We start from the raw sequence: 10,397 nt of genomic DNA on the forward strand, positions 1-10,397 counted from the left end.
CGCGTGTTGAGAGATCAAGTACTTGAGAGGAATGAAGGCGGGGCTGGTCCACGTGATGAACTCAGCGGCACTGACCATGGTGTCCCGGGTCGATGCGCACGGAGCGCATGGAGGCCCCTTTTGCAGCTCTCTGTACCCGTCAGAAGCTCAGCACACCTGTCAGAGTCACAGGCAGGTCAGGGAGGTCAGAGGTCACGTGAGGCCAAGCACAGCCCAGGCAGAGTCTCCTCGTGCTGCAGAAGTGGCTTCCAGCTCTGACCTCCCTGGGCAGCAGGATAGGAGCCTGGATCAGGGGCTGCCTGCTCAGCTTGGAATCCCTGCTGCCCTGATTACCAGCTGCGTGGCCTTAGGAAAGTTACTTAACCTCTCTGAGTCTCAATTTTCCTGTCAGATCATGCAGATAGGAATAGGCCTCACCTCCTAAGGTGAGGTGGTGGAGTGGTGGGGTGGTAGGGTTGTGAGGTGGTGGGGTCGTGAGGTGGTGAGATGTGTGACGTGTGTCTGAGACGCTGGAAGAGTAAACGCTGCGAGTCTGCGTGCCGATCAGTGTCACATCTGGATTCAAACCAAGGTCCTCCACGGGAGCTGGGAAAGTTTTCAGCCTCTCCGAGCTTTTGTTTATTTCTGTGGGCCCAGAGGGGAGAGCAAGGAGAGCTGGGGGCAGCAGGGACGAGGTTGCGTCTGATGGTGGCATGGGGGGAATCAGTTCCAGAACGAACGATGGAGCTGGCTGTGATTTTCTGGACTTTACCCCAAAGATCTCTGCCCAGATGTTTTAAGTTTGTACCCATTTCCGTGTCTCCAGGAAACCGACATAGCAGCCCCGTTTGTTCCTGTTTTCACAGTCACTCCCCGGGTCACGGTGCAGTGACTCCAGCAGAGAATGCAGCCTGTGCTGTGTCTGTTACAGGCCGAGGTGGGAAGGGAAGGTCGTCCCTGCATCTCGAGGGACCGGTCCATGCCTGGAGGAGGAGAGAGGCCCTCTGAGTCCTCCCGTTGTCCTCAGGGATGGCCAGGGTTGCCGTTGTTCCCCGTGTCTGTGGTCGGGGGGGGGCTTCTCCAGGGGATGCGACATCTGCTGTGTTGATTTTTGGGTGTAGAAGTGTACCAGGCCCAGTCTCACACTGAGAGTCACCCCTGTGGGCGGATTCCCCACATCCCGTCATGGTGCGGGGGGCTCCAGCAGCCTTGTCACAGCACAGCCTGGTGGGTGGAGGGCCTGAGCCTTTGTCATGACCGCCCCTACTTAGCCATGGGACTGTGCGACTGGAGGGGCGCAGGCCACTCTCACAGGCTCACCCCAGGGCTCCAGGATGGGCGCGTGTGTTGTTCAAACGCTCTCATACCCTGGGGTGTGACGGGCAGTGTGAGGCGGATGAGAGGGAACTGCAGAACCCGGGATCCTACCGCCGGGACACAGGCCTGTCTGACCGTGGAGTCCCCATTCTGGGCACCTCACCCAGCCTGCGACTGTGACGCTCATCCCCACCCCCACACCCCTCACCCCCTGTCCTCCCTGACTCCACAGGAGTGCACAGCAGGCCTGGAGTCTCCTTCAGAAGGTGTCGAGAAGCGTGGGGTGGGGGACACCGGGCGCTGTTGGCTATGGGTCCTGGCACTTCCCTGCTGCTTGGGTGGAGGGTCCCTGGGTGAGGTCCGTCTCTGTCAAACAGCTGTCTGAGCGGCTCCTCGGGGAAAGGCAAGCTGCTGGGACGTCATTCTCCAGCTGTAGGCCAGAGGTTGGCTGACTTTGGTGAGAGTCACTGGGAAGCTGGTGACCTGAGCACATTCCTGGGCCCAGGCACTGGGATTGGATCGGTCTGGGGTGGAGCTGCCACAGGCTGGCTCCTGCACGGGGCCACAGGGCTGCAGAGAGCGAGGGAGGAGGAGAATGGGCCCAGTGTCCACTCGGCCCTGTGGGAGGCCCTGGTGCCGTCCAGAGGCCAGATGGGTGTCCACTTTGCCTTCCTGTCTGCTGCTCTGAGCGCAGCTTCTGTGGAGGAGGGAGCCGTGGTTTTCCCGAGTGGTTGAAGGCAGCCTTGTCAGCTCTGGGAGGCAGGACCAGAGGGCAGGGGGGAGTAGGAAACATCAAAGCAGCCCTAGATGCTCAGAACACTCCGAGGAGCACCAGGATCTCTGCCCCTTCTGGAATATTCTAACCAACCAGAGAGGGCAGGTGCCTCTGGGAGGGGAGCTGTAGTGAGGACCCTGATTGGAACCATGGCTCTCTTCCTTGGCAAGTGTCCTGCCTAGGGCACCAGACGGCCTGTCTGGCAGGGCTGGAGAGCCCCTGGGCTGCCTGGAGGCTGGACATCACAGGTAGAGGCAGGCCTTCCAGCAGGCTGTGCACCAGGTGAACGGCTGTTTCTCTTCCGTCATCTCAGGCTCAGCTAAGGCTTAGTTGCCTTCCCAGCTGATGTCTGCACGAGTCCACGTGAGACCCTCCCCTCTGCCTCAAGTTAGCAAGTGGGGAGGGGCTCAGAGGGAAGAGCAGGGAGAGCTAGGGGCGGCAGGGGCAAGGTTGCATCTGATGGTATCAACGTGGGCATCAATTCCTGAATGATGGAGCTGGCTGCAATGATCTGGACTTATCCCAAAGATCTCTGCCCAGATGTGTTAAATTTTTACCCATTTGTGTGTCTCCAGGAAAATCCAGGTTGCCTCATTGGGATGCCCATGCCAGTGACCCGGCACAGGGTGCTCTGAGGTCATTCAGCGGGCTGGGGGCACTTCCAGAGCAGGGAAGACTTGTCCAGGTTTTACTGATGGTTGTTGGCTGACAAAGGGGTGTGACCCAATAGCTCTTGGCACAGAAATAGACCGTGAGCCTTGGGGCCTCCAGGTGCTATCCAATATACAGAGGAGCATTCAGAGCAGCCTCGGCCTCACCCTACCTTGTTGGACATCCCCGTGGCCGTTCATGGTGGTCTTTGGTGTCTGAGGCCAGCTCCTCCGTGTGAGCTGGGAAAGTCAAAGTCATTCCACCTCTCCGAGCTTTGGGGTTTTTTTTTTTTTTTTTTTTTTTTTTTTTTTTTTTTGTGGACTCATGCCTTCTCTTGGTTCTAGAGCTGGGAGTGGAATTGCTGGGTCATATGGTGAGTCTGTGTTTCCCTTTGGAAGAAACTGCCAGACTGTTTTCCAACGTGGCTGCACCATTTCCCGTTCCCACCAGCAGTGTGTGCAGGGCTGGGTTCATGCCTCCTTCCTCACCAGGAGTGGCTGATGTCTGTCTTTTTGCCTAAGGTCATCGGGGTGGGTATGAAGTGGCAGGGTGTTGCAGAGTCAGTGTGCATTTCACTAAAGACCGCTGCAGTTAACATCCTTCATGTGCTGTATTGGCCATACATGTATGCTCCTTGGTGAAATAGCTATTTAAATCTGTTTGCTGATTTTTCGTTTTATTTATTTATTTTTGAGACAGAGTCTCACTCTGTCGCCCAGGCTGGAGTGCAATGGTGCGATCTCAGCTCACTGCAACCTCTGCCTCCTGGGTTCAAACAATTCTTCTGTCTCAGCCTCCCGAGTAGCTGGGATGATAGGCATGCACCAACACACCCGGCTAATTTTTGTGTTTTTAGTAGAGACAGGGTTTTGCCATGTTGGTAAGGCTGGTTTCGAACTCCTGATCTCAAGTGATCCACCAGCCTCAGCCTCCCAAAGTGCTGGGATTACAGGTGCAAGCTGCCATGCCCGGCCTTCTTTTTGCTGATTTTTAAATGGAATTATTTGCCATTATACTGGGTAGTAAGAGTTGTCGGTATGTTCTAGACTCGATCTTCTGTTGGATATATGATTTGCAGATCCTTCCTTCCAGGCTGTGTCTTGTGTTTTCACTTTACTTACGGCATCTTTTTGAAGCACAGTGGTTTTGTTGTTGTTGTTGTTTAATTTCGATGATGTTCAGCGTATCCGTTTCTTCTTTTGTTGCCTGTGTTTTTGGTTGTATCTAAGAAATCTTTGCCTAACTCAGGGTCATGAATACACACCTAGATTTTCTTCCAGACTTTTACAGTTGTCGATGTTGCATTAAGGCCTATGATCCATTGTAAGTTAATTTTTGTAAGTAGGGTGAGATAATGATGTGAAGTCCCATTTTTTTGCATGTGGCTGTCCAATGTGCCAGCATCATTTGTTGAAAAATAAAAAATTATTTCTCCCCCCACCCCCATTAAACCGCTGTGGCACCTTTGTTGAAAATCTGTCATTTGAATTTAAGGGCCCAGCTCTCCCTCTCCCTTTGTCTCTCTTGATCATCATGGTGGTTGGAAGTCTGGTTAAATGTAATTTTAACCAGTATTCTAAATGTGTGATCTGATTTACCAAGATGTGCAAGGTCATCCCACTCGAAGACTGAAGTCAAAGCTAGCTGCAGTGTGACCACCTGAGGTTAGTCAAAGGCGCTAGGGCTCGCCCAAGCAGCAGAGGGCCTGTCTCTGCCACTTGCCAGCTGTGTGATCTGGGTTAAGCATCTTCATCTCTGCCTGCCTCAGTTTCCCCATCTGTGAACCAGGGGTGATAGGAGCTTCTTATCTCAAAGGATTACTGTAGAAGAGATAAACGAATCTGCCAAGTGCTCAGAGGGGAGCCTGCCCGGTTCATGTTAGCTGTAATATAGACGCAGTATGTTCTGACTTCTGCAACTACATTTGACTCCAATTGCTTAGCCCGGTTCCGCATAGACTAAGATGAAAGAAGGGAAGGGGCAGTGGAGGGGACTCCATATGGACTGTGGCTGTTCCTTAGCTGTTCCTACAGCTCACAGATCTGGCTGTTTCTGGCATCCGCCACCCGTGGCAACAGACACAATCCCGTACTCTTTTGGTGTAAATGCCCCTCCTTTCCTAGGAAGGCCTGACAAAGCGTGGGTCCTTTCCTGATGCCAAAGAGACCTGGAAGAGTCCTCCTCTGATCATTATAAAAGGGAAACAGCTGGGAATCAAGAACAGCACTAACACCAGCTTCTCCTCCTCTCTGGTTTCTGCTGGATTCAAGTACCAGACATGCATACACACATAAACGCCAGCATGCCCATGGACACAAACACGTGCACACACATGCATACACACATAAACGCCAGCATGCCCATGGACACAAACACGTGCACACACATGCATACACATACACTCCTGCATGCACACACACACCCCTGCACACACATGCATGCACACACACCTGCACATCCCTGCACAAACATGCACACACATCCTGCACACACCCACACACACCCCTGAACATATCCACACACATACCTGCACACATATGCATGAACACACACCCACACATCCCTGCACACACACTCACATATCCCTGCACACACATGCACACACACCCCTGTACACACCCCTGCACATACATGCATGCACACACATCCCTGCACACACACACACCCCTGCACACAGTCACACATCCCTGCACACACACTCACACATTCCTGCACACACATGCACACACACCCCTGTACATACCCCTACGCATACATGCATGCACACACACCCCTGCACACACTCACACATCCCTGCACACACTCACACATCCCTGCACCCACATCCCTGCACCCACATCCCTGCACACACATCCCTGCACACACACATGCTTGCAAGCTCCTCCCTCCTCCGTCCCTTCCTCCTTTCCTTTATAAGCAGTTCTCCCTCCAGAGACCCAGACTTCCTCTTTTGCTTCCACCTGCTCTTGTCAATATTTGTTTTCAAGAGCTGCTCTTTGCGCCACTCCAGCCTGACCTGAATCCTAACACTCGCCTCCTAGGGTGGGGTTCTGAGTCTTAGCACCACTGACATCTCTGGCTGGGTATTCGCTGTCCCGGGCGGCCCTCCTGTGCAGTGTGGGGGTATTTAGCAGCCTCCCTCACCTCCACCCAGCTGCAGGCCAGGAGCACCTCCTCCCTGCATTTGTGACCATGGGAAATGTCTCCAGACATTGCCAGTGTCCCCTGGGAAGCAAAACCACACCCTGTTCAAAACAGCTCCCCTCCAGCTCTTGTCAAAAGTGTGTAGGACAGAAATTGGGAGGCTCAGAACAGGCCCTGATGGGTGTTGGCAGGAGGGCTGGGAGGGTGCGTTTTGGAGTCTGTCCCCGCAGTGAGCATCCCATGTGCTTGTCGTCAGGGCCTTGCTCCCTCTCGTGGGAGCACTCCAGAGAGCTGCACCTGTGCTCCTGTCCTCGTGGGCTTGCTGTGGAACAGTCGTGGCCTCTGTGGCCCCTCAGGCCCGGGGGCGCCCCTTGAACCCTCCACTCTTGGCTCCAAGCACTGTCCCTGGGAAGCTGTGTCTGCCAGGTTCGCAGACAGGAACAGAATCATGGACGGAGCCATGTGGCTCAGCCTTTGTCCTGATAACAGACCCCTGCTTTGGAGGCAAAAGCACAGATTGCTGCCAGCCCGGGGAAAAGGTGATCTCACCCTGCAGAGGAGAGCGGATGCAAAACTGTGGAAAAGCCACCAGCTCCAGCGCCTGGCTGAGGAGTTGAGGGCAGAGTGGCGAGAGTCGCGGTACCTGCAAGTCAGGGACCTGGACAGGCTGCAGTCAGCACGTCTGTTAGGCTGGGGAGGAGGACGGGCCACAGAAAATAAGCCTGGCTCGGAGGGGCCCATCCAGCGAAGATCACCCAGGCCCCCGAGGGGCAAAGAGAAGCAGAAAACAGCCCTTAGCGACAAGAGGAGCTGCAGGGAAGAGCTGGGCCGGCAACAACCCAGGCACACCAGGCCCCGGAAGATGCCAGCGAGCCCAGAGAAGCCGCAGACTACAAAAGCCACAGGTCAGATGCATTCTCACGTGACCCTGCCTGAGAAGAGAAAGGGAAGGAGAGAACCTTCGACCAAGTCTGGGGATGGCCGCTGTGCCACCCACCCTTGGGGCAACAGAGAGGTGGATTCAGAAAGGCAAAACCCACTTGTGGTGGGCGCAGGAGAGATCAGGCGCGTGGAGGAAAAAGAGAAAGGAACGGCCCAGGCAGGGAGGAGGCGGCCGGGGAAAGGGGCAGTTTGCTTCGTTCCAAGCCTGACCAGCCGCTCTCGGGGGCAGAGTCTGGAGGGGAGGTCGGCTGCTTCCAGCCCCAGGAGGGAAGCCGTGTCCCCAGCAGCTCAGTGCACGCTCCAGAACAAGTGGCAGAAAGAGCTGGAGTTCGCCTTTGAAGAGTTGTTTCGTATAAACAGAAAGCTGAAAAAACACCTGTGCTTGTACCTGGCCCTGAAGCCCAGGATGGACCAGAGCCCTGGGGGACAGCATGGCGTCTCAGAGATGCAGGAATGTGGCGGGAGGATCCCGAGAGAGAAGAAAATGGCAGACACAGAGATGATGCCCGCCGGGGAACGCAGGAGCCTGGCAGGGGAGGAGGAGCAGCAGGCGGTGTCCAGGACCCACTTGAAAACATTAACGGGCAAGGTCCGGAACCAAAAATGTCACCCCATGGTCAAGCCCACATTTAGAAATGGAAGTCAGACGTTGTCTCCCAAGGCAGAACTATGTGTCAACAAAGTGGACTCATTATTGTACAGCACTGAATTTGGGCAGGAGACGCCCAAACTGGGCACGCTGGCAGAGGGCCCCTTTCAGCTCCACCTTCAAGACCAGGCACACAGAGTAGGCTTGACAGCATCCAGGCAAAGGCAGAAAGCAGAGACGGAGCAGGGAAGGCAAAAACAGCTGGAATCGCTTGAACGCACGGAACACCCAGACAGGAGCTTGGAAATCCACAAGGCTGAGTTAGAAAAAGAGAGGAGGCAGCAAAGAGGAGCTGGACGGGCCCATCTGAGGTCCCCCTCTACGACAGCCCAGGAAAGGGAGAGCCAGTCCAAGCTCAGCACCACTTCCCTGTCGGGCACCAGCCTCACCGACGACCAGCACAGTCAGATGATCCGAGACCGGCAGCAGCAGATTTTAGAGCAAAGCAAGTTGCACAAGCAGTTTCTTGCAGAAGCCAGGAAGCGCTTGCAGGAGTTTCAGAACATATGTTAAACGCGAGAGTCCCACCCGGGGAAAATACATCACTGCTAATGGAGATGCCAGAACTGGTACCCGAGTCTCTAAGATCTGTGTTTGCGTCATCGCCTTCGAGACTATTAAGCCTCTATAAAATGGGCAATCTGGGGCTGGGCGCGGTGGCTCACACCTGTAATCCCAGCACTTTGGGAGGCCGAGGAGGGCGGAACCCTGAGGTCAGGAGTTCGGGACCAACCTGGCCAATATGGCGAAACCCCGTGTCTATAAAAATATAAAAATTAACCAGGCGTGGTGGCATGTGCCTATAATCCCAGCTACTCAGGAGGCTGAGGCAGGAGAATCGCTTGTACTCGGGAGGCAGAGGTTGCAGTGAGTTGAGACTACACCACTGCACTCGAGCCTGGGCAACAGAGTGAGACTTAAACAAAAAAAAAAAAAAAAAAAAAAAAAAAGGCATTCTGTCATTATACCATCCTCCAGGGCAAATTCCCTCACAGGGACTCCTTCCTTACTTAGTCTTACCTTTAAAATGAAGTCCCATTTGAGAAGCCTCCTATGCACAAAAATAGGAACCCGTGTGGGTTCCAGTGGGGGGGTCTAGCCCACATACCGGCAGTGTGTCTCCCAGAGCTGATCATGCCACTGCACTCCAGCCTGGGTGACAGATGGAAACTCCAGGTCAATTATGCCCTTCAGATGTTTTAGCCAAATAAACACGGGTCTTTCAGGGGCACCCAAAGTCAGACAGGCACAGTTTCAGAAGATAGATCACTTGCTTGGTGCTTAGCTATGGGCTGAGATATTAACAGAGATTGAACCAAAGCTAAAACCTCTCAGTCTTTCAGAGCGACAAAACCAACATTGTTTAAGTAGCATGTTGCTCAATACATTCTTCTAACTCTAATTTGAGAGAAAAGAGAGAAAGAGGCCGGGCGCGGTGGCTCAAGCCTGTAATCCCAGCACTTTGGGAGGCAGAGGTGGGTGGATCACGAGGTCAAGAGATCGAGACCATCCTGGTCAACATGGTGAAACCCCGTCTCTACTAAAAAAATACAAAAAATTAGCTGGGCATGGTGGCACGTGCCTGTAATCCCAGCTACTAAGGAGGCTGAGGCAGGAGAATTGCCTGAACCCAGGAGGCGGAGGTTGCGGTGAGCCGAGATCACGCCATTGCACTCCAGCCTGCGTAACATGAGTGAAACTCCATCTCAAAAAAAAAGAAAAAGAAAAGAAAAGAGAGAAAGACAGAAAAGAGAAGACAGGCCACGCTCACCCCGCTGGTGGCTCCTCTGGGGCTGGCAAGGGTATGGGCACCTGGATGTTTGATCCGTTTCCTCCCTGCTAGCTTTGCCACTGACATGGCGTCCACCACAGCCACGGACACCTCACACTGGGTAGCGTGTCTTCTGCCAATTGCAGACTTAGGGACAGGGATCAACGTACTTTTTCTGCAAAGAGCCAGAGAGTAACTACGTTAGCGTTTGTCAGCTGCGCGCAGCCCTTGGCGCTGTTACCCAGCTCTATGGCAGCTGCTCAGAAGCAGCCACAGATGATGCATGAATGAAAGGGCGTGGCTGGGCTCCAGTGAGACTCCGCAAAAGTCGGTGGTGGACGCCATCTGCCCCTGGACTGGGACGGTTACAGAGTCTGTCTCCCTCCCTCCCTTCCAGAAACCTCAGATACATTGACTTAGATCAACCAATCTTTGTTTGTGACATATTGGTCTCATTGGTCCACAAATGGCCTTACTTGTCTTATGCATATTTTATAGATAATATAATGAACTACTGTGAGCCCCCCACCGAGACCCAAGACCCAGAATATTCACCACCTGTGCCCCACTTCCCTTTTCTGTCCCCCGCTGCCTCTGTGAATATATACCTGCTGATGACTCCCACCTGTCACCCCAACATTTTGGGAAGCCAACGCAGGAGGATCGCTTGAGCCCAGGAATTTGAGACCAGCATGGGCAACACTGGCAGACCCTAGCTCTACAAAAGATTAAAAAATTAGCTGAGCATGGTGGCACGTACCTATAGTCCCAGCTACTAGTGAGGCTGAGTCAAGAGGGTGGCTTGAGCCCCCGAGGTTAAAGCTGCAGGGAGCTGTGATCACGCCACTGCCAGTCTGGGTGACAGAGCGAGACCCTGTCTCAGAAACAAAAAGATGCCGGGCAAGGTGGCTCACACCTGTAATCCCAGCACTTTGGGAGGCCAAGGCGGGGGGATCACCTGAGGTCAGGAGTTTGAGAACAGCCTGGCCAACATGGTGAAACCCTGTCTGTACTAAAAATATAAAAAATTAGCTGGGTTTGGTGGTAGGTGCCTGTAATCCCAGCTACTCGGGAGGCTGAGGCAGGAGAACCCAGGAGGCGGAGGTTACAGTTGCCTGAGGTCGCACCATTGCACTCCAGCCTGGGCAACAGAGCAAGACTCTATCTCA

General features: G+C 54.0%; 2 protein-coding genes across 3 annotated transcripts in view; both read left to right on the forward strand.

The window, feature by feature from the left end:
• TIMP2 (TIMP metallopeptidase inhibitor 2) overlaps nucleotides 1-10,397 on the forward strand; it is a 75,184-nt gene that overhangs the window by 24,909 nt on the left and 39,878 nt on the right. The window lies entirely within an intron of this gene.
• On the forward strand, nucleotides 5,522-8,155 carry CEP295NL (CEP295 N-terminal like). Its single transcript, XM_017524985.2, has one exon. It carries the CDS (start codon nucleotides 6,315-6,317, stop codon nucleotides 7,968-7,970), a length of 1,656 nt encoding a protein of 551 aa, XP_017380474.1. The 5' UTR covers nucleotides 5,522-6,314; the 3' UTR covers nucleotides 7,971-8,155.

This window comes from Cebus imitator, unplaced genomic scaffold, assembly GCF_001604975.1.
Source record: "Cebus imitator isolate Cc_AM_T3 unplaced genomic scaffold, Cebus_imitator-1.0 Scaffold36, whole genome shotgun sequence".
Taxonomy (NCBI): Eukaryota; Metazoa; Chordata; class Mammalia; order Primates; family Cebidae; genus Cebus; species Cebus imitator.

Bases quoted from the DNA above. Each gene is read 5' to 3' on its own strand.
- CEP295NL (XM_017524985.2), top strand. From the start codon at position 6,315: ATGGACGGAGCCATGTGGCTCAGCCTTTGTCCTGATAACAGACCCCTG.